Source organism: Callospermophilus lateralis, chromosome 19, assembly GCF_048772815.1.
Source record: "Callospermophilus lateralis isolate mCalLat2 chromosome 19, mCalLat2.hap1, whole genome shotgun sequence".
NCBI lineage: Eukaryota > Metazoa > Chordata > Mammalia > Rodentia > Sciuridae > Callospermophilus > Callospermophilus lateralis.
In genome coordinates, this window is record NC_135323.1 from 19,395,764 (window position 1) to 19,418,901 (window position 23,138).

Sequence of the window (23,138 nt, forward strand, 5' to 3'; positions counted from 1 at the left end):
GAGCTTGTGACAGCGGCTAGGCCTGCTCTGGTGGTGCAGATGGGCAGCGGGCCGACCTCTGGGCCCTTCCTGAGTGACCTCAGTGTGGTCAGTGCTCAGCGGATCTTTCCTTCTGAAGTGCCCTTCCAGCCCAAGCATGGCCCCTGGGCCCCCTTCTTCATGGCCACTGCTGGCCCTGCCACTCAGCTCGTGGCCACCCCACCATGGTTCCTGCAGACACCGCGCACAGCTGGGGACAGAGGGCTTTCTCGGACGGGTGGGTGGTGCAGGGTGGAGGGACGGCTGGGGGGTGGGCGGCTGAATGGCCGGGGGGGGGCGGGTGGCAGGTGGACGGCTGGCTGGGTGGGTGGTAGTGACAAACTGATGTGACTCCATTTTAAAAAATAAATAAATAACAGCAGCTTCTACCTCAAGGCCTGTCCAAGGAAGGGGGTGTGACCCTGGTCCTGGGAAAAACCCACAGAGCGCTCCTAGGCACATACCCACCTGCTGAGTTGTTTGTCTGTAAATAACAGGAGAGGTCTGCTGCACCAGGTGTCCCTGACTCAGTCAGGCTAGGTGGGGACCCATAGCAACCCCCTAGCAACCACCAATCAGCATGAGACAGGGAAATACCTGGGATGCCAGATGGCCCCCCAGTAGTTTATGGTGGTTGGTAACATGTTGGGAAACCATGGAGTTCAGCACGGACACCCCTCGTGGCCTAAACCAATCAGTTCAAAGGAATCCCCCTCTTGTACTAACCCATCACCCTACCCACCTTGTTCCCACAGTGAATGTGCTAATCAATGTTAACAGCTGTTGTGTGACTTTCCCGCGGTGTGGAATGATTTGCTGTGTGATGTTGTGACGCATAGAGTATCCCCCCAAACCTATAAAATCTCACTGAACTCACTCCCTGGGACTCACTCCCTGGGACGGCTGCGACGGGAACGGCTGTGAGTCCAGGCTCGGGCTTGCAATAAAGACTCTCGTGTGATTGCACTGGATTCGGCTCCTGGAGGTCTACTGGGGTCCCCATGAGTCTGGCATAACATCTGGGGGCTTATCCGGGATTCCCCAGACCCCAGGACCCCCGAACTGGAGAGTCTAACACCCGTGAGTCTTGTTATTCGTGTGTCTGTTGTCTGCTTTGTTCTGACTACAGATGGGACCGTACAATCTGTGTTCTGCAACCGTAGGGTCGCAGCCGGGGCTCCTGAGAGACATCCCAGACCCCAACTTGCGGGGGACACTCCCTCAATCTTCTCGTCTGAGGGAATCTGTGTGTCTGTCTGTGTCTGTTAAGTGTGACGGCATTGTTTTACTTTGGGCAGATGCAGCGTCCCAAGTTCCGCTCTGCCTGAGATGTGTGGAGGTGACTTTAGCCAAATTTTAGCCTGAAAATGTCGCTGGTGTGCTTCTCCCGCTTCCCTGAAAGGGACCCAAAGTCACTAGAACCACCAGCGTTTCTGTTCTCACCTCTCACACCCCTTTGAGCTGCATTTTAAAGAACCTGGATAAGCTTTACCCCCTTCGTTAAATGGGGTTCGGGAGGCAGTGTTCCCCCCCCTAGTTGGCTGGAGGGCACCACTGCAGAGGGAAGTGCCTGCTGGGGTCTAAGAACTGAGTACCTCCCTTTTTCTTTTTCTCAAAACCCTGTCCTCATTATTAAATCGGCATTAATTGGCTTCGAGGATAGGAACCGAATTTTCAGTTACCAATTTTGACACCCCAGGGGGGACTCTAGAGGAGCCCCCACTCCGCTTTCTTGGGGAAGCCTAAAAATGGACTTTTTGAGAGCTGACTACTGGAAAGTCAGGAGATAGGGAGCGAGCCTGGTGCCTGGGTCGGGCGGAACCAGAGGAGCTGATCCTGTAAGTAAAGGAGGGGCTGAGGGACTCCCAGCAGCTGCCGAAGCCCCTTTTGCTTCGGGGAACTCCCTCCTTCCTTCCCTGCACTGTAAGGATGGCTCCACCTCTGTCTGTCCCTCTGGGGGGAGGGACACTGAAGGCAGTAAAGTCGCCACACTGAGACCCTTGAGATTCCACACTTCTGGTTGCCCCTCTGTGAGAACAGCTGGTCCACTCACAGGGACATCCATGGTGCCACTGGGCAGGAGTCATAATTAAATGGGAGTTGGAAACTTGGGGAGATTCTTCTCTCCTCTGGCCTGTTTTAAAGGTTCCTGTCTGTCGGCCATAGTCTGGAGCTCCTTTCTGTCTGTCCTGTGTCTTTGTTTGTTTCTGGCCCTTTAAGACATGGGCAATGATGTGTTGATGTTATAGATAGTTTCCTGGGGATCTTTTAGACACATTCTGGCTGAATGTGTCTAAAAGATGTTTTACTGTAACAATCTGGTATCTGAATGGGTTTTTGAAGCATTGCACAATCTTGGAGTTAAAAGTTGGGTTTAGGTAATTGTTTAGTTTATGATTTCAGATGATTCATGCCAGAGAACTTAAATACTTAGGATGGAAAACTAAAGAACTCTACTTCCAAGTTGGCAAGTAACTCCCAATCATTCAGTTTTCTCACCAATTTTTGAATTGAGTATCCAGGGAAGATGTCACTGGGTGTACCAGCGCATTATTAATTTGGGCAAGGATAGTAAATCATGCCATGATATCTGTTCCCCTCAGTGTGTAGGATTTAGGAAAGGAAAGTGTTGGATTGGGACGTTGGTCTGGCTGATTGGAATGACATTGAATAGCAACAGTCTTGGGAATTTCTAAAGCTTAATTTTGGATATAGATGGTAGTGTGTGGTTCTCTTTTGGAATTGTTTTTCAGGTGATTTAAAGTAACTTAATACTACTTTAGGATCTTCAGAACAAAGGAAGTGGTTTAATGATCCTGAAGGGATTTCTTCTGATGGTAGCTTTTATATCATCAAGTAAGATCCTGTTTTCAGTTGTGTGTGAGCAAGTTTTTCTAATGTAAGAAATTTTTTCCTTTGGCAAAACAAGATGCAAATGTATGAAATTTTGTGAATTGTATCTTCAACTTGCATCATAATTTTCATCACCCAAATCTGAAAATCATGACTTAAGGTTAAAATGCCTTAGGCATGAGGTTTCTGCTCAGAATAGCAGTTTTCCCTGCTCCTTCCAGACCTCAGCCAGGACTTATGTTGAAATGCAATAGAAGAAGCCTGTGAGATCAGTAGGAGACTCATCTGAGGCTCAAGAAAAAATAAGAAAAAGGAGTAAGGGTGTCTTTTACCTGAACTCACACTAGACTAAACCAAAAAGTAAATTGTATGGTATTTACTAATTACTGGCCGGTCATTTTTTTCTAGAACCCTTGCTTTTCTTAGATTCTGTATTTTTTTGAACTCATGATTTGATCCTACAGACCTAGGTTAATGTTTTTCTGATCAGTTCTATTTTTGATCAACTGTGGAGTTTTTAAACATTGCAATGGAGATTTCACCTGAGTAAGCTACAAGGCCTTTACTATTGTGTTATATGTGCACACTTGTGTTATGTGTTGTATGTCTGTGTGTGCGTGTGTCCATATATCATGCACATGATACGAAAATTGGCAGATATATGAGGAACGCTAATAAAAATTTTAAAAAAGGATCCAAATATCTTTGATTCGCGTGATTTAAATGTTCAATTTAAATTGGGTAAACAGATGAAAATAATGACGTCTTTAAAAGTAAGCTTACAAGTTTTTCTAGGTGTTCAAAAAAACCTAATAAAATGTTGATGTCTATGAAATGTCTGATATGCTTTGGTTCTAGGACTTTTCTTCAACAAGGAAGAAATGGCTAACACTGTTCAATAAACTTTTGATAAAATAAGTAGATTTGACATGGGATTACTCATTTATTAGTACTTTTGTTAGATATCTGATTTACAAGGTTAAAATGCTAAATGTTAAATATACCATTGAGCACTCTTAAATCCTTGAATTGCATTGGGTTACATTATTGATGTTTTCATAAGTTAGTAAATTAAGAAAAAAGGTATAAAGTTGCTTTGTCATCCCTAATACTTAGACGTTGTGTTTTCATGAAATGGTAAACAGATGTGATTCTATATACAAGGGTTTATAGAAGATTTCTTTATACAAAGGCTCAAAAGTTTAAACTGTTCCAATTAAGAGTACTATAAGTAAAATCAAGTATTTCTTTTTTATTAAAATTAAATAATCTGCCTAAATTCAGAAATTTACGAGGATTGTTTCAAAATGTGAACAGAATAGGAGGTTAACAGATGGAAAGGAGAAATTAGAAGGTTCTAGGTATGGAAATCTTACTTAATAGAAGAGAAACAAGGGTTCCTGGATAAGAAAGTCTTTATGTGATGAAGTAAATAAGAGAGCTTAAGTGAGTGATAAAGAAGTCTGTGTAAGTTTCTTTACAATCAGTCACATGTTAAAAAGACAAAGATTTCTTAAAATATTAGTTTACCACAACATTGTGTTATTTATTAAGTTTTGTTTCTTGTTCCTAGAGCAAGTAATCTTAAAGGAATTAAACAGCTGGTTAAACGAGAACTGTTATTTTAGAGAACTGTGCTATATTATGTCTTTAAAAGCTGAACTTGGTTAATATAGAAACATCAATGTAATCGTGTGCTATTAAGGTGTTCACATCTCCCAGGTGTACAAGTCTGTAAGGCAGAAGCTTTAAAAGAGCATTCTATCAAGCTGGTGTTCTAAGGTTGTATGGTAATTTTAGGCTTAAAAGAAAAACATGATGGAGATTTATGTATATCATTTGATGTTCTGTAACTGGACCTGTTATCAAAAAGATATGTAAAGTTCCATGTTACTTTTTACACTGAGGTACAATTTAAATGTATTTTTAAATTAACGAGAGCCTAATCTGTGTAAAGGTTAATATTGTAAAACACAAAAGTACTTTGCTACTTTTCTACAAAAGGTTAAAATCTTTCAGCCTTTCTTTAATTCATGTTTTAGATGTGATATTATATTGTGTTAGTTAATATTCATGTGAACTTGAACAACAATTTATGTAGGCTTTCTAAAATGATGTTTAAAAAGCAAAGATCAGCTTCAGAAATACAGCACTTTACTTAAGATTTATGAAGAGCCCCGCCTTACCTGAGATAAGGCTCTGTGTCCCATCTCACTACATGTGAGAATGACTACAAAAGAAATAGGCCAGATTTCAGTACATTTAAAGTTGTGTCCAAAAGTTGTTTTTTGTTAAAATTACTAGGATCTCAAACAGGGGATATGATGTATAACTCTGCCAAAGTTCAAGGTAGCTATTACACGAACTAAATATGTTTTTACTCTTGTTAGTTTTATTTTCCAGTTTTCTTATAAATGGTCTAAAGGTTGCCTGTTAATGTTTTGCAGAGGCACTGCTTTAAGAACACACAACCTGGGTTGATTTAAGATAATAAGTTATCACCTACAGGATACAGAGAGAGACATTAAAGCCCAGTACTTGATTTGCTGGATGTTTAAGATGAAGATTTAATATTAAAGTTAAATTAAAAGGGCCAAGTAAACAATATTTGGCTCTGGCCCTCTGAGTCAGTCTGAATCCAGGGAACAGGGGACTTCTCTAAAGAGCTTTGCAACTCTGGGCCACCTAACCTCCCTATCAGGGAGGTTAATGAGACCACTGGAGAAGGAGAGCCAATCAGTGCACTTGCTGTGAAGAGGAGGGTCACCAGAGAAGGGAGACATCCCTGATGCTTCTTCCAAGGGAAGCCACATGGTCAAGCAAGGCCTGGACCCATCCTAGCGCAAATGGCACTGGCAGAACTGAGAAGCTGCTGTAAGTTCCCCCAGGACTCCCAGGGAAACTCAGCTGACTGTTAACAATAGATAGAAACAAAAGTCAGTTTGACTGCTTCATCTTAAACACCTAGCAAAGACAGTCAAAGCCAAAACACAGCTATTCCTGGGCATTTTAAATAATAATAATAATAAATAGTTAAACGTAACTTAAGGTCAACACCTTGTGTTGGCCCCCAAGAATAAGTAAGACTGGAGGCTACAGAAGAGACTTTAGGCAGGAATGCCTGATAACTTTCAAAAGGAACCATCAAGAGGAACTGCCAGAGCAGTTTCAGTTTAAGGCCCACAGATATTCCTAACCGACACAGGGAGGCTTGGTGTTTGCTAGTATGAATATCCAGCCCCGAGTAACAGAATTAAAGGTTTCTCTATCAGACCCAGAGGTCATACTAGTAAAAGGATTTTGCAAGATCAGATGACATTAACTTATTAAGCTGTATCTTAAGGGGAAGGACATCTGTAACCCTAAAAGTTAAATGTCATGTTTACAGTCCTGGTAACTGGGGATGGTAAAGCCTGGTGAGGGGACTTCTGTACAGTGACATGTTCCAGCTGCTGCAACATTCATTCAGTCCTCAGGGTTTTTGTTTCTCATAGAAGCACCCATCCCCAGATGACTTTACAACCTGTTCTTCCCCAACCAGACCTCAAACCCAACTGACCTCTAAAAGGGAACTCATGTCCCCCACATTGTCGAGCCCCCTCACGTTCGACGCCTCCTCTCAGCTCTGAAGCAGCCAGAAGGAGCCGTCGCCCCTTCTCCTTACAGCAATAAGGAGTTCCTAAAATTAGAGGGGGAACAAAGCCAGATAGACAGTGTAGATAGGTAATCGAGTCAGGAGGCCAATTTTGAGTGAGTCTGGGAAGTTGAGGAATGTCCCCTGAGGGTTACTGTCAACCTTAGTAGGACCACTCATCAACAAGCTAGTGGCTTCTGTCAAGGACAGAGTCAACACAGTTCAGATGATGGTTCTGCATACCCACTATCAAGCCCTAGACCCAGAAGGAGAATCCTACTAAGATGTAGGGCCTGCCCAAATAGACCCCCAACTGAGGGAACCATGATTGGTCCCCAAGTTTCCAGACAAAGGGGGAATGAGAAACTGATGTGACTCCATTTTGGAAAATAAATAAATAACAGCAGCTTCTACCTCAAGGCCTGTCCTAAGGAAGGGGGCGTAACCCTTGTCCTTGGAAAAACCCACAGAGCACTCCTAGGCACATACCCACCCTGCTGAGTTGTTCGTCTGTAAATAACAGGAGAGGTCTGTGGCGCCAGATGTCCCTGACTCAGGCTAGGTGTGGACCTATAGTAACCCCTAGCAACCTCCAATCAGCATGAGACAGGGAAAATACCTGGGATGCCAGATGACCCCCCCAGTAGTTTATGGTGGTTGATAATATATTGGGCATAGTTTAGCACATACACCCCTCGTGGCCTAAACCAATCAGTTCAAAGGAATCCCCCTCTTGTACTAGCCAATCACCCCTGCCCAACTTGTTCCCGCCAGTGAATGTGCTAATCAATGTTAAGAACTGTTGTTTGACTTTCCCGCGGTGTGGAATGATTTGCTGTGTGATGTTGTGACGCATAGAGTATCCCCCCAAAACCTATAAAATCTCACTGAACTCACTCCCTGGGACTCACTCCCTGGGACCGCTGCGCCGGAAATGGTTGAGTCCAGGCTCAAGCTTGCAATAAAGACTCTTGTGTGATTGCATTGGATTTGGTTCCTGGAGGTCTATTGGGGTCCCATGAATCTGGCATTACAGTAGGACATGCAGATGGATAAGCAGGTGGGTGGGTAGACAGGTCGGGGAGAAGGGAGTGTGTCGGAGTGTCCAGCCGCGCCCACCACGCCCATCTCTGCTCCCTGAATCTCCATCTTGCTTCCCCAAACATGAGTCCAAATTGGCCTTTGTCCAGGACGCACTGGGAAGGAGATGTGGTGCCGAAGGTGCTGTGTGGCACGCCCAGGCTCCTCAGAGTCCCCGGCTCTCCTTCAGGCACATAGAAAACTCGGTCCCTGGGACCTGAGTGTCAACTAGTGTTTCCTGTCACGGCTGAAACATACCCGTTTCCTCCCACCACGGGCTGCGTTCCAAACAGTGAGGGTTCGTACAGTGTTTCCTGCTTGTAAAGCAGATCACGTTAATTTTCCTGCCCGATCTCCTTAGAAAATCCCACAGAACATTCTCTTTTTATGCTAGAGTAAAAATGAAAACTAGGAGACCAAGGATTGGCGTGCAGGGTTCCCCTGGAGTCCAGTCCTCCTGCTCCTCGTCCCTCACTGAAGCAGGGCCTGGAGCGACACAGGCCCTGGGCCTGCAGAGAATGGACACAGGGATGGAAGTTAGGTCAGGTCAGATCAGAGGCCAGTGTGGTCTCCCCAAGGGGCTGGCCTTGTGGATGTCACCTGGAGGATGTCCCACCCACTGGACGCAGCCTCTACTCACCACCTCAGACTGTCCTATCAGGAGGCAAGTTGCTAGAAATTTTCACTTTTTTCAAGAGAAGATAGAAATCTAATATTTTTTAATGTGTAAAATCTGAATTTGTTTTAATAGTGCAACTAATAATTTAAATGTCAGAATAAGAGATCTTCAAGCTGGACACGCTGGCCCACGCCTGTAATCCCAGCAGCTTGGGAGGCTGAGGCAGGAGGATCGTGAGTTCAAAGTCAGCCTCAACAACTTAGCGAAGTGCTAAGCAACTCAGTGAGACCCTGTCTCTAAAAAAAAAGGCTGGGGATGGGGCATAGTGGTGAAGGACCCTTGGGTTCAATCCTCAGTACCAAAAAAAAAAAAAAGAACTTCAAGGGATGGAATCCCTCTCACATGCCTGGCAGGGCACTGGGAGCTGCCCTGTGAAGGGACAGCTTGGGCAGGGAGGGGCAGGGCCCGGGGGCCTTCTTCTGCCTGGGAAGTTCTTCCTGAGTCCACAGCTGAAAGCAGGGAGCCCCTCAGGGATCAACAATTGTTCAGGAAACACATAAAACCAGACACGTTTGACTTCACTTTAATTAAAAAATAAATAAATTCATGCCAGGGGACTTGTTTCTAAATGAGAAAAGAGGTTGAAAGAAAAAAAATCAAAGCCAAATCCTACGGGGCCTCCTCTCTATCCTGCAGTCCCCGGCCATGGCAGGCTGGGGGCTGGGGGCAAGGTGCCCGCTGGGCCTGCGGGGTCCACTCCAGCCCCAAGCTGGTAAGTCCAGTCCTGGGGAGGGGACCCGGCCTGGCTGGAGCCGCGAGGTCTTCGAGGTCTGCGAGGTCTGCGGCCGAGGCGGTGGTGGGCGGTGGTGGATGGCGGCGGAGCCCTAGAGGGCGGCCCAGCGGTTCCAGTTGGCCTCCCGGGGGAACACGCGGCCCAGGCGGATGGTGCAGTCCAGCGTGGGCTCGTAGAAGGCCGTGGTGTGCTCGTCGGGCGCCTCCACCTCCTCCACCACCGGCCTGGAGAAGAGCGCGGCGGCCCTGGGCTTCCTCAGCAGGCGCTTGCGGATGCAGCCAAGGGACTCCAGGCCCTGGGGACGAGCAGAAGGAGGTCGAGGCCTGGCCCCACCCAAGAGTTTGGCCCTTCGGCCTGTGTGGGGCATGTCCTCCCTCCACAGGGGCAGCCGCAGTGGGAGGCCGAGGCCGGGCAAGGGGTGGGGCCACCAGCAGACACGCCTCCTGGACAGTGGCACCCATAGCACTGCCATGGACAGCCCCTCCTCCTGGCCTGTCTGAGCTGGACAGTCCACTAGTTTCACACGGAACTTGGAGCTCCCTCTGGGGGAGGGGCAGGAGCAGGGCAGCCACCTGGCCAGTCCGGGCGCGCTGCCCTCTGGAGGCAGGGGCCAAGGGCTCCTAGGGAGGGTCCCCGGTGGCCCCAGGGGAGCTGTGGGCGCAGGAGGGCCAAGGGGCCTGGGGCGGGGTGGGGCCTGGAGACTGAGGAGGAGCGGCCCGCACCTGCAGCAGCTCCAGCACGGCCACGGGCTGCAGCACGCCCTGGTAGTGCTGCAGCAGGCAGCTCTCGGGCGCGCCCGGGCGGCTCATGACGTGGTACAGCACGGCCTCCATCATGCCCTTGCACACGGCGGTGTTCAGGCGGCCGTCCACACCGCGCCATGGGCGGCCCACGAAGCAGATGTTCTCGCAGTTCCTGAGGGGGGAAGCGAGGGACAGCTCGGTCACAGGTCACTGACTGCAGGGAGATGGCGCCTGCCCAGGTCATGAGGTTGGGACCTTTTGCTCTCTGGCCTTCCCCTCCCTCTTGCCTAGAGGAGGCCCAGATCTCTGGTCAACGGGGGACCTGCCTGGCTGCAGCCATCACTAAGGCCACAACGAGCCCTGGCCTCTGTCACTCCACGCTGGCAGGAGGGACCTGGGTCAGGACTCGGGTCTCCCAGCTCCACCAGGCCAGGGGGCTGGGGCCGCCTCCCCTCGGGCTGTCCTTGCCCAGGGGCTGCCCAGGACTCTGCAGCACTGCCTTGGAGCAGAGGCCTCTGCCCCCACCCGGGCCCTGAAGGCAACAGGCCAAGAGGGCCAGGCCCTTCCAGCTGGTCCCTGGGTCTGGAGCCTTGGTGGGGCTGGGGAGGGTGGCGTCTGAGCCCTGGCAGCTGGGACACAGGAACACGGCCCTGCTGCGCCGGGCAAGGTGCCTTTCTGGAGGCTTCTGGGAACCTGGGTGTGGGCTCGGGGCTGCTCTCGGGCTTGAGGTGCAGCCTTCCCAGGGCGAGGCTACCTCGGGTCAGGGCACAGTGGTCCTGGGACAGAAGGTGCAAATCCCTGAGGCGGGGTTACCCTGGGCTGGGGGATGAGCCCTGGTTCATGTGGTCAGCCAAGGGCTGTGTGACCTTGGGCACCGGCAGCACCCTTCTGGGCTCATTTCTTATCCGTAAAGCAGTGACGAGGACACCTGTGGCTGTGAGGAGGCCCAGGGTCGCTCATGTGGAAGTGCCTGGCTTGTGCTTCTCAAAGAGCGCCGTGGGCATTCTGGAAGGAGGTGGACACAGCACCACAACGCCTGGCACTTCTGCCCTCACCCTCCTGCCTGTGCAGGTCACCAGAGCCGAGGTCTAGCACCGCAGGCCATGCTCACCACTGACACTGTGCCACCTGCCTGGTTTGTCCCCAAGGACAAACTCTGCCCTGCTGGCCTCCCCCACCCAGGGCCCGGGAGAGAACCACTCACGCACCTTTCCCGAGGCGTCCGGGAGAGGCTGCTGGCCATGGAGCTCTCCGAGAGCCCTGGGGGGAGACGGGGGGGGGGGGGGGGAGGGTTAAAGAGCGGGAGCCCATGGCTGCCCCCCAGGTGCCATGCCTAGCAGCCACGGCACTCTGGGGGTGCGCAGTGCACACCAGGAGGGAGGGGGCGAGTCCAGCAGACCCAGCACGAACCCGAGGCCCCAGGGGCAGGGGCAGCAGACACCTCCACCCCCTCAGGAGCCAGTCAGGCCCAGCCAGGGCGCAGCTCAGGGCTCCAGGGAGCAGCCACCCTGGAGCAGGACCCACCCCAGGTTGGACTGTGAAAGGGTGAGGCCGGGGCTGGGGCCAAGCCGTACCTCTGGGGTCTTCAGAGCCCCCCGGGAGCTGGGCCTGACAGCTCGGCTGCTCTTGGCCTGGGACGCTGGGGCCGCCGACACTTTCCTGGTCCTCCTGCCCAGGCCCCCCGGCAGCCGTGTCTTCAGGAGCTGGGGGCAAAGCCAGGGCCTGGCCTTCTGCCCCCTCCTCTGCCCCGGGCCTGGGGCTGGTGGCCAGGCGCACGTCCTGGAGCCTGGGCCTCTTTGCCGGGGACTTCAGGGGACCCTCGGTGTCTGTGTCGCTGCCCTGACTGGCCCAGCGGGCTCGCCTCTTGGTGCCCTGGGGGCTGCAAGAGGGCGCGGCCAGCTCCTCCTGGGCACTGTCCTCGCTGGCGGGTCCCTCCGGGGCTGGGGCCTGATTGTCCTCGCGGGCCTGGGCCTCCTCCTCTGAGTGTCTCAGTCGCACGGAGTGCAGGAGCCAGGGCCCGGCCAAGGCTCTGGCCACCAGGCGGACGGTGTTGCCACCCACCTCCAGCACCTGGCGCTGCTCCAGGAGGTCCTGGGGAGGGAGCCAGGTGTCTGTGCGGGTGCAGGATGGGCCTGGCGGGCGGGTGTGCTGCCCCGGCTGGAGCGCCAGCTGCGGGGCAGGCAGCCTGTTCCTTGGAAGGGCCCCGGGGCAGCGGCTCCTCGTTACAGCCAAGGCGTGACGGCCTGGGAGCCCAGCCACACCCCAGGGCTGAGGGGGCTTCCCGGACCTCCAGGCTGGCGGGCTGTCCCAAGGAATCAGCGCCACGCAGTCCCACAAGCTCTCCCACAGAAGCAGCAGTCCCTCCCGTGAAGGGACAAGAGCCCTCTCAGGCCGACACAGCCCGCTCCCGCGTGCCGGATCCATCCAGCAGGTGCGTGGGGCCAATGCTCTTCTTATTATGTGAAGACCCCACAAACTCAGGCTGCTGGGCTTCATGACAGCACAAGCCTGGACTCAAGGCTCGAGTCAGACCACGTGCGCCTGTGACAGGCAGCGGGCACTCACCATCGGGGGGGGGGAGTGCAGGGCACTGGGGGCAGGGAGCCGCCTCACCTTTCCCTTTGACGACTGTGGAACCTGGCACTTGTGCTCTGCCACCAGGGCCTTGGGAGCTGAGTCCCCTCCGGGTCTACGGAGCTCTGGGCATAGCCCCTGCTTCCATTCTGCCCCAGGGAGGCTGGGGCAGCCCCGACCATCCTCCAGGCCTCGCCACCCCGGGAGGCCACAAGGCCTCGCCCCACACCAACACCACAATGGGGTCCTCCCGGCTCCGCTGGCCTCGGCCCATACCCTGCAGCTGACCGAGCACAGGGGACATGCCTGTCCAAGGGGCCTGTCGGTTGTGACATCCTTTGGGTTCAAGGGTCACTGGGTCCAGGCAGGTAGGGGAGAGCGTAGCAGGCGGGGAGTGCCAGGGCCACTAGAGCTGGGTGGGGACACGGCTCCAGGGAGGGCCAGGGCTGCCAGGCTCAGGGGCTCTCACAACGTGCCCTGATTTTTAATCGTTGATGACTAATTTCAACTAAAAACAAGAAGCAAAGACACCTGCGGGGCGCACCTGGGCCCACCCGGCTCACCTGGATGTAGTCCGCCAAGGTCCTGGTGCGCAGCCCTGCCGTCCTCTCCAGGGCCGAGTACTGTCTGCTCAGCCTCTCCTTGTCCACCCCAAAGCAGCCGGTGGCGGCCACGGCCTGCTGGAGCTCCAGGGCGGCGGCCAGGTCTTCAGGGCTGTACCCAGACAGCTGCGCCTGGCGGGCGAAGGCCTCCCAGCCGCAGGCGCGCCCCAGGGGCTCGATGAGCCTGGTGAAGGTGTCGGGGAGGCAGGAGGTCCCCACCGTCAGCTCCTCCAGGGAAGCAGCTGTGAAGCCTGAGAGGAGGACCAGGGTCAGCCCGCGGGGAGCCCTGCTCCAGACTGCGCAGGTGGCCCAGCTGGGCCTGCCCTGCGTCCACCTGCTCCCCAAGGGCCGTGGGGCCACTGTGGGGGACATGGAGCCCTGGCTGCCGGACTCCTGATACGTGACCCTGGGCTCCCCAAGACAGCTCCTGGACTGGCCACCCTGGCCACTGGGCCTCTCTTGCTTGAGACTTAATAGCATGCACCCAGGGTTCGGAGGGAGCTGCGACTCTGGCTGCCCTGGGCCGACCCTTGCTGTGCCCTGTGCCCCTCCGGCAGCCCTTCCAGGACATTCCCCTGGGCTCCCACCAGCCAGACGTGGACAGACGAGTTCCCCTTGCTTCCTACAGGAGGTCTGCCAAGACCACAGTCCATAGGCCACACTACGTTCGGCCGGTCCAGACCCCAGACCCGGCACGGGTTCGACTGTGGGTAGTGGCTGACCTCGAAGCCCCCACCCTCGACCACGTAAAGAGGGTCAGAGGGGAGGGAGGGTCAGAGGGGAGAGTCAGAGGGGAGGCAAGTGGGGGAGGCCCTCCTCCTGTTCCACATAGCGCAGGAGAGGACACCTGAATCCGAGGGCACGGAGGGGCCCAGCTAGCCTCAAGTTCAGCGATAACAGAACAAAACCAAGGTGTCGAGGTCGAAGTGCAGGGGCGGGGGGCCGAGCTCCCACAGCAAGGGGTCGAGGACAGTGCTGGGCAGCGGCACAGGGTGCAGGTCCAGGCGGTGGCCACTGGCCCTCAGGAGCCGCGTGAGCTCCCCAGGGCGCAGAGCACTGGCCCCCAGACCTGCCCCTTGAGGCGGCTGTGAGGAGGGGGCCTTCCTGGTCCCACCGGCTGCACGTGCCCTCAGACCCGTGCTCCCCGCTGTGGCAGGACACTCACCACTGGGCGCCAGCTGGGTGCCCGCAGGGGTGCAGCGGAGCCGGAACCTGACCTGGCAGGAGTTGACCACGATGCTGTCGTTGGGGTTGAGGTTGCGGGTGCTGATGAGGCCGGGCGCGCAGTAGCCCCGCATGAGCAGGTACTTGGTGTGGGAGGCCTGGTGGGCCTTCACCTCCACGCCCTGGTGCTTGGTCCCCGAGCCCTCGTCCAAGTCTTCCTCCTCGTCCTCGTCGTCATCCAAGCCCCCGTCCTTCCCCAGGCTGGGGGAGAAGGAGACCTGAGGGCCGGACCCGAACTTCCTCTGCGCCCTGCCCCGCCCGGGCCTCTGTGGCAGTGCGCTGGACCGGGGCCACTCCTGACCCGCCACCCCACCTCCCCCCATGCTTCCTGTGTCCACCTCTGGAGGCACCAGAGCCCCTGGAAGGCACAGCAGAGACCCCTCCCTGGACGTCGGCTCCAGGCCCTCAGACACGAGCCCGTCCCCAGGAGCTCCCAGAAGCCCCTGAGGCTCCCTGCTCACTCTGGCAGGGTCCAGTGCAGGCCAAACACACAGCCGCGAAGCGCAGCCCATCTGTCCGCGCAAAAGGACAGGCGACAGAAGACCACAGAGCCGAGTCCCAAGAACAGGGGACACGGGGGCACGGCCGCGGCGGCTGCGCCCTCACCTCTTCATGACGTCGCTCTCCACCACCGAGCTGTCCACCACCACGATCTGCTCTGGGATCCTGACGTCCACGGACACCAGGCCCAGAGAAAAGAGGATCAGGGCGGTCACACAGTGTCCCCCAGGGCCGTCCAAAGAAAATGCCACCATGTCACTTGGGGGGTCACTGCTGTCCTGGTCTTTGAAGGAGAAGTGGTCGGGCTGGTCCTGCTTGCCGGCCGCCCGCAACCTCTCATAGAACTGGAAGGACTCGGAGCAGACGCTGCTGGGGAAGCGCCAGGTGAAGAGCCTGCGAGACCAGAGAGCGGCTGAGGCCCGCAGGCCAGGACGGGCCAGAGCCCTGGGCGCTGACCTCCCACAGGAGAGGACACACCTGCAGGGCCGCACAGAGGTCAGCCCTCGTCCCTGTCAGGAGCGTGCCTCTCTGACCCTGTAGAAACAGCCAGAGGACACCCGAGGTCCTCCTGCCGCGCTGCCCCCACCTCGGTTCACAGATGACCCAGCCTGGACACATGGCTCAAGGCCAGCAGCCCTGCTGGACTCTGCACCCACACCTGCTCCCACCCCAAGAAGAGGAGCCGAGGGCCACCAGGGTGAGGGCTTAGGAAGAGGCTGGAGCCAAAGCAGAGGAAGGGGCAGGAGGACTAAGAGACCACGGCCTTGTCCCCGTCGTCTGCACACAGGCCATGGGAGGAGGAGGGGCAGGCAGAGGGCAGCGTGGGCAGGACGCCAGCCGTAGCCTGTCTGAAGGGACGTCCAGGCATGTGCCAGGAGGCTGGTGGGCACGATGCCTGGTGTGCGGGGTGGCAGTGGTGCCTGCCATAGCGTGAAGCCACCAAGAGTGTGCCCCGGGGCAGCGCTGCAGTGGGCTCCTGGATGGCCCCGTCTGCAGGGTGCCCAGTGCCCAGGGCCAGGGCAGCAGAGCAGGAGGCCCCGTGGTTCTGAGCTTCGAGGATGAGGACTGAGGTCCATGCCCAGCTGGGACACTGACCCGCCCCCACCTGATAAGACAGGAGACAAAGGAACTGCTAAGTGGCCAGGACCCTGACAAGCCCTGGGAGCACTGGCCTGTCCACACGGGGACAGAGGGCAGGCGCCAGGCGTGGAGGCCCCCGTGGCGCTGTCCGGAGGGCCGCACCTGTAGTAGGACTGGGACAGCTGGTAGGACATGGGCACGAAGGGCAGCGCCCGGTTCTTCTTGGGGCCGAGTGTGTGGTTGACGCGCCGCCGGTTGACCAGGCTCCGCTTCTGGCACTCCATGAAGGCCCGCACCAGCACCTGCTCCTTGTACTCCCGGTACAGGCGGAAGGTCTGCAAGACAGCGCCGTCAGCAGGGCCCAGCCCGGCCAGCGCTGCTGTGTGGCCACGGGGCCGGGACCCCTCAGGCGTCCCGGTCCAGCCTCGCAGACCCGCGTCTGCCCCTCACCCCCGAGTGGAGGAAGGCGCCCGGAGAGGAGGGGGCTGCCCACCCCAAGCCTGTTCCTGGGAGTCAAGGTGGCAGCAGTTCTGACATCACCGTCCCTTAGCCTCTGCCCTGTTCCCAAGTGCCCCATGTGGTCACCACTTGGATCCGGTCACCACTACCCAAGGCCTTGGAAACGCAGCGCAAGGACACATTGACGCTGCGTGGGACCTGGGACCAGGCAAAGGGGTCGCGTCCCCCGCCCCCAGCTGGGGCTTGGAGAAGGTTAGCCTCTAGCTAACTGGTCACCCTGCTCTGTGCCACCTGAGTCTCCAGGGCCCGGACCTTCCTCCACAGCGACCAACACGATCCTCTCGTGCTGAAATCAGATCACACGCTCTTTCCCTGCTTGGAAAACCGAGTGGCCTCCTTCCACAAAGGAGCAACATCCAGTCCCTACCAGAACCCTGAGTGGGACTGTGCCCACTGCTGTGGCCTCTCCTCCTACAGCCCACCCCTAGGTCCCCACCCCTCCCGTCCTCCTGAATTTCCTTGGAAAAGTCAAAGCATTCCCACCTCAGGGCCTTTGCACTTGCTGGACCCAAACCTGAGCACGACTGGCTTCTTAGCGCTCAGGCCTCAGCCCCTCCGGCCTGCTCCTCTGTTTGCCCTGCCCCTGCACCTTAAGGACTCTGCGGAGTGGGGCTCGGGGACACAGGCTCCAGGAATTCTCTGGGTGACTCTGAGGTACCCTAAGCTTGGGAGGCCACTGTTCTGACCTCTTCAGTGGGACTTTTAGGAAATGAGACCTGATTTTCTCCACTGTGCCCTCCCACTCCAGTCTGGGCGGGAGCAGTAGAGGTTTAGGTCTACAGACACAAAAGCAAAGAGCCCCACTGGGCATCCACTTATGTGACTGTTAAAGAGGGAAGATCACCAGGCAGCACTGGTACAGGGAACAGCCCCTGGCGGTCTCTGGTGGCATCCTGGTGTGATGAGCTGTGTGACCGTGGGCATGTGTCCTGACATCTCTGAACCTCAGGTCTGCACGTTGGTCTAAGAGCCTTGAGCCCACCTGCTTCCCAGGCTCTGTGTGGGTTGAACAGAACTGGCCCCTCTCTCTCCTGCTCCCCAGCCACAGGAAGCAGAGTCCTCGGGAGACCTCTGCCACCAAGGGGGAGCTCTGCCCTCCAAGGACCTGACCACCAACCTGTCTCCACATGCGCCCGAGGGGAAAGGTGCCATGGGCTCAGTGACTCTCCCAGTTTGTTGTCACACCTCATTTCTTCTCCTGCCTAATTTTGTTTTAAATATGAGATTTACAGCCTAAACCTCATATTTAAAATATTTAGGGCTTTTGGAGGTTGCTTTAAAGACGGGAGAAGAGAACGGGGAGACCTGGTGAGAGGTCAAAAGCCCGCTCCAAGCAGCGCGGCTCAGCTCCGAGATCTGCAGCGGCAGGGGCTGTGGTACCGCCCCATTCCACACGTCTGAAAGGTACTGGGAGGAGGGAGCCCTGTGACCCGTGTGTGTGACCAGGGCCTTGGCTGCAGGCCTTGGACGTCAAGGGGAGGTCGAGCCCTGAGGCCCAGCAGCCGAGGAGAGCGGGGGACGGCCGAGCCGGCTGGCCCTTGCCGGGGAAGCGGGCCCACCTGGAAGGACTGGCAGGACTTCATCTGGCTGTTGGAGAGGGACAGTGTGCTCTGGATCAGGTTCTGCAGCACCAGGAAGTGGATGTCGTCCACGCTGAAAGAGAGGCCACAGGCATGAGGGCCGGTGCTGCTCGGCTGCTGTCCAGTCTTGGGAACGTGACAAGTGCCCACGGTGTGCCCCAGGGAGCACGGCCAGCGGCACTCTGTGGGCCTTAGTGACTGTCTGGTTTCAAAGGAAAACTCTCTTCTCGTGGGTCGGGGCGACTAGCCTGGGATGGCTCACAGGACATTCCCTCTGATGCTCAGTGAGCCTCTCTCCCCAGGAGAGCAGCTCCTCGCTCAGGCGCAGGGTGGAGCCAGGCGCAGGGCCCCGCTGGCTTTCTACAGGATTCTGCTGGAAAGTGAGCCCATCCTAGGGCTAGGCGGGCGAGCCTGAGATCAGGGACAGCAAGGATCTTCGTCCTCGCGGGCTAAAGAAACTCCGCAGACGCCTCAACATAGCAGGAGTGCAGCACGGCTGGCACGGGAGGCCTGGCTGTGTTCGAACACAGGCCACCAGAACAGGGGGCGCCCTGCGCTGGGCTGCAGGTCACTGACCAAGGTCGCTCTGCGCAGCGACGCTCACCTGTTAAGCTCGTCTTCCTTCATGATCTGGTCCTTCTCATCGCCAATGGCCAAGACTCGGTACCTGCACAGGACAGAAGCACAGGACAGTGGGCCAGAAGCACAGGACAGTGGGCCTGGCAACCGCGGCTGCTTGCGGGGCCATTCACCGCCTGGGATGTCGGACTGACTGTGAGTGAACCCCGCACACACAGTGACACGAGGACACACCATGCCCTGCCCATCCACCAGGCCCGTTTAGAAATGGGGCCGAGAGGACGAGAGATAACTGTCCGCTCACTGATGGTCACTGAATGGCAGGGGTGCGCTGGGCATGGCTAACACGGGGTGAGCTGGGAGCTCACAGTGACTAGAAAACAAGCACAAGAGGGGGACAGAGGGGACACCCGGAGTGATCTAAAGAGGCCCCTCTGGGGGCTGGAGCAGGGGGGTGACTGTCCCAGAACTGGAAAGGGGAGGGACGGAGTCCACGAGGGCACCACAGGCCACCGCTGAAGTGAACTGTCACCTAGAGCACGCAGGGGACCTCAGTTACCAAAACGCACTGCCCATCTCTCTCTGCCTCCAGGAGAGGTGTTCAGGGCCCCCCCACGCGCACACGCACGCACGCGCACACACACACACACACACACACACACACACACACGTGCACACACACGCACACAGCGATGGGATGTTACTGGGCGTGGTGTGGTCTTCCTACGGTGTGGACGTGTGGCAAAGCATCACATGGAGCACTGTGAATGCCCGCAACTCTCATGCATTGATCAAAAATGACAACAAAAATGTGGGAGAGCCGCTGAGTGGATGGCACAGTGCAGGTGCCTGCCCCCGCCCCTTGGAGCTGACGTGGTGTCACTGGGCTGTTTACACCAAGCCAATGGGTTACAGAGCTGACTTTAAAAACAGCCATTTGCAAGACATTCCTTTGGTTTCTAGAAAGGTCAGGTAAAATCTCAAATCTACTGCCAAGATAAAGCACCTCTTCAGAAAAACATGACCCCCATTTAGTCAAACAGGAAAAATACGGACCCCCTTTCAATCCTGCCTCAGGATCAAATGCTCAGGGTCAAAGGAGCGTTCAGCTGTTCCAACTGAACCCACTCTGTCCTCCTGGGGCCCGTGAGCTCCCCTCTGCCATCTTCAACTGTCTTCGTTTAGGACCAGGAGCTGCCCAGAACCTCACTGAAAGTACTTGGGGACATAAGTCACACAGAGGTCAATAGGCCACCTTAAGACTGAGCATCAACCATGCCGTGGGGAATTCTAGGGAACAAGTTACTGCAAAAACAAAACAGAATCCAGAAAACGGCTCATGCGCATCAGTGCCTGATGACTACAAATCACTGCCTGGACCTGGCACACAGCGGACACTTCCCCAATCACTGCCCAGTGGAGGAAGGAACGAAATCTCCAACTGAGATGCTGGGGGCCAAGGCGACACTGGGCGGCTTCCGGCCAGAAACCTCCTGGAGGGCGTCACCTCTACACAGGAAGAAGCTCCAAAAGGCAGGGCGGGGGGCTCTCTGGACGGGTGCGGGGGAGGGAGTCGCACCTGCACTCTGCTGTGGAAGCAGGTCCAGTTCACAGACCCTCAGGTTCACAGACCCCGCAGGGCTGCTGAGACCCAGGCGTGTCCCTCCAGATCCGAGAGGCTGAGCTGGAAGCGCAGGGCCTGGGATCTCAGGCACCTGAGGCTGATTCTGGCCCTTCTGCCTGCAGCACTGAGCCCAGATCTCATGGATGAATGCCCGCTCCCCCCAGGCACCAGGGCTGGGTGCACACAGCCCCTGCAGCACCTGGCTGCAGCCCCAAGGCCACCGCCCCCTTTTCCTCACTTATTTTGGAGTTTCCTATATAAAACAAGAAAACTCAGCAAAAAGTGCATCTCCTGAGCAGGAAGGCCTGGGGGAGAGGAACGCAGGCGCCAGGGGCCACTAGCGGGCGCTCTGCCCTGGGTTCACGCTACCCGCGAGAGGAGCTCAGGTGGAGGTCGGGGAAGGCCAAACGCACCGGGCAGGCGCCGGGCGTCACAGTCCTGCTGACCGCTGGCTTTTGCCGGCAAGGACGAGGCAGACCCAGCCCGAGGGCGCACCTGGCGAACAGCTCCCGCAGCGTGTCCGGGATCTCCAGCCCGGGGTTCCTGAGGGCCGAGCTGAACTTCTCCTGGAGCTTCTCCACAAACTCCTTGAACTCCTTGGCACAGACCTGTGAGGTGGAGAGGGACATGTCAACCCCGCTCTGTGAAGGAGCATCCGCTGACAACTCCTGCCACTATGCCCAAGAAACACGGAGCCCGCAGCCTGCCCTGACTTTCCACGTCCCCAAGTCCACGGTCACCCGTCACCTGAGGAGGCCAGGGCAGACGAGGCAGCAGACACTCCTCTCTTCGCACTAGGAAACCAGGCCTGGTGCCAGCTGGTGTGGGAGGTCCCCGGCCCCAGGGGAGGCTCGGACACATCCCCCAAGACCCCTGGCAGGCGGTGGCAGGCCGGTGCTGCCCCTGCTCCTCCTCCCACACCAGCCCCTGGGCTCCTGCCACACGGCCCCTCTGGCTGGAGGTGAGGGAGCCAGGCTGCTGGGCCTGATGGGAGGTGGCTCCTCCTCCGGCCCACCCCTAGGGCGTCCAGATAGGCCATTCTAATGGCCCTGGGCCTGGGGCTGGGCAGGAAGGACGCAGCCGCTCCTCCCTCGTGGCCTCGGCCTTCCCGGCCCACCACTTCCCAGGCTCAGTCCAGAGCTCGGCACCTTTGAAGAGCTGCAGCGCAGAGGCTGCTGGTGGCCTCTCTGTGCCCACACCTTCCCCTGGTGTGTGGACCTGACCAGGAACGTGTGACAGAACGCCGGCTGCCAGCATCGACCAGGATGACCAGGCCGCTCGGCCTCGCGCCCCAGTGCCTGCTGCCCTTGGGAGCGGGCTGCTGCGCTGTCATGGCCACTGGCTTCTCTGCTGGTCCCACTGTGTGCAGCTCCCGAAGGGGAAGGCTGCGGCCCCCTCCCCAAGGCTCCTGGGCACCACGCAGCGGAGCCCAGGGCTAGCTCAAGGACGGAGGCGCAGACTGAGCCTGGGTGAGAAGACACCTCCCCTTCGCCAGCCGCAGCCGCAGCCCTGCACAGCGGCACGTTCCCAGGGAGGCTCTGGGAGCCCGGCTGGGGGACCTCTGAGGAGCCGCCCCACGCTCCTTACAAGAGGCCCCGGCACAGCAGCATTCAGAGCGCAGGGTGACTCCGGTCACCTTCAGAAGCCATGCTCAGAGCTGAGTCAAACAAGGCCCCAAGCCCCAGGACTGACAGGAGGGTTCCCAAGGGAGCAGGAGAACGCCACAGCTGACCCCGAGAAGGCCCGCAGCCCGGGGCAGCCAGCACCCAGCACCTGCCTCAGGGACGGGCCCTGCTCCACAGGCCTACCTTAGGGTCCTCATAGTCACATTTCCGACTCATGAAGTCCCCGACGAGCGCTTTATCCTGGTACACCTCGGCCAGGCAGACCCTGCGGGAAGGCAAGGCCAGGTGAGGTCGGGGCAAACCCGGCTCAAGCCTGTGGTCACCGCTCCGTCCTCTACTAGGAGACCAAGAATGGGAGCTCCCGCCTGGTCCCCACAGGGCTGGACCAGGAGCAAAGGTGGCCGCGGCTCCAGCCACTCTCCTGAGCACGCTGTCCCCACCCGCCCTTTCCCCTGCAATGTCCCCGAGCTCCTGGGTGAGGCCACTCCACTTTATGGCTTGGTGATGAAAAGGACGCCGCACCCCAGGGCAGGGCAGGGCAAGCTCTCGGTACCCGTCCTACCTCACAGGGGAGTGAGGAGCCAAAGTCCCCAGCACTGCGGCCCCGAGACTGAGAGCAAGCACAGAGCCCCCGCTAGTGCTGAGACCCCCGCCCCACATCCTCGATGCCACCAGGGAAGGACAAGGGCATCAACCGAGGGTCAGGGGCCAGCTGTGGCCCTGACAGCTCACACCCGCTCTGTGCCGTTTCTCCTTCCAGGAGCAGGCCCTGCTGCAGCTGCTGAGGTGACCTGGCCCCTCTGTCTTGCCACAGGTGGCCCCAGGCTGCTGGTGGGGCCATGGCCTGGAAGCCTGCTTTCCTCACCTGCTTCACAAGGGAGCTCTACCTCCAATAAAACCCAGCAGGTGCTGGTCCCCAGAGCCACACGCGCCTGACAGCGAGGCAGTGCCAACACCGACTCCAACACCGAGGGCCTGGGGGCCACATGGCACGCACTGCCTGACTCCCACCGGGCCCTGAGCAGGCGGGGCCAGGAGGGGGCGGGACAGGCGCCCAGCGCGGGGCAGCAGCGTACTTGTAGTTGAGGTAGGCCTGGGGGTTCTTGACAATGTAGCGAGCTCGGCGGCCGACCGAGTGCGACGTCTTGTCCAAAGATTCTTCAAAGGTTGAGTGTAAGATGTCCCGCACGACCTGCCAGGGGACAAACGGGCCCTTCACCTGCACAAACACAGAGATGGGACGGAAGGTCAGCTTCCCCAGGCCACCTGACGGGTCAACGGCAAGAAGCAGGGCCCGTGCCCAGCACAGGGCAAGGCCTGGGCAGAAGTGGACGGCACCGACTGGAAGGTCAATGCCCAGCGGGTCGTGAGGGCATCACGTGCTCTGCTGAGGGCTTCCAGTGCGCTGGTGGACACAGGGGCACGCACTGCCTGACTTCCCACCAGGCCCTGAGCAGGCGGGGCGAGGAGGGGGTGAGAGGAGGAGACGA

The 23,138-nt window shown here is 57.1% G+C and overlaps 1 protein-coding gene across 2 annotated transcripts in view; it reads right to left on the minus strand.

Annotated features, from left to right (window-relative positions):
- Positions 1–8,771: 8,771 nt before the first annotated feature.
- Positions 8,772–23,138, minus strand: part of Gtf3c1 (general transcription factor IIIC subunit 1) — a 64,718-nt gene continuing 50,351 nt past the window's right edge. For both annotated transcript variants that reach the window (XM_076839801.2, XM_076839800.2), the window contains exons 25-37: positions 22,725–22,867; positions 21,832–21,913; positions 20,519–20,631; positions 18,425–18,487; positions 17,800–17,893; positions 15,884–16,056; positions 14,747–15,034; positions 14,082–14,341; positions 12,878–13,167; positions 11,315–11,831; positions 10,949–11,000; positions 9,720–9,912; positions 8,772–9,292 (exon numbers count right to left, since the gene is read on the minus strand). In XM_076839801.2, the coding sequence (XP_076695916.2) occupies positions 9,089–9,292; positions 9,720–9,912; positions 10,949–11,000; positions 11,315–11,831; positions 12,878–13,167; positions 14,082–14,341; positions 14,747–15,034; positions 15,884–16,056; positions 17,800–17,893; positions 18,425–18,487; positions 20,519–20,631; positions 21,832–21,913; positions 22,725–22,867 (2,472 nt within the window). In that variant the 3' untranslated portion in view covers positions 8,772–9,088. The remainder of the gene's footprint in view (positions 9,293–9,719; positions 9,913–10,948; positions 11,001–11,314; positions 11,832–12,877; positions 13,168–14,081; positions 14,342–14,746; positions 15,035–15,883; positions 16,057–17,799; positions 17,894–18,424; positions 18,488–20,518; positions 20,632–21,831; positions 21,914–22,724; positions 22,868–23,138) is intronic.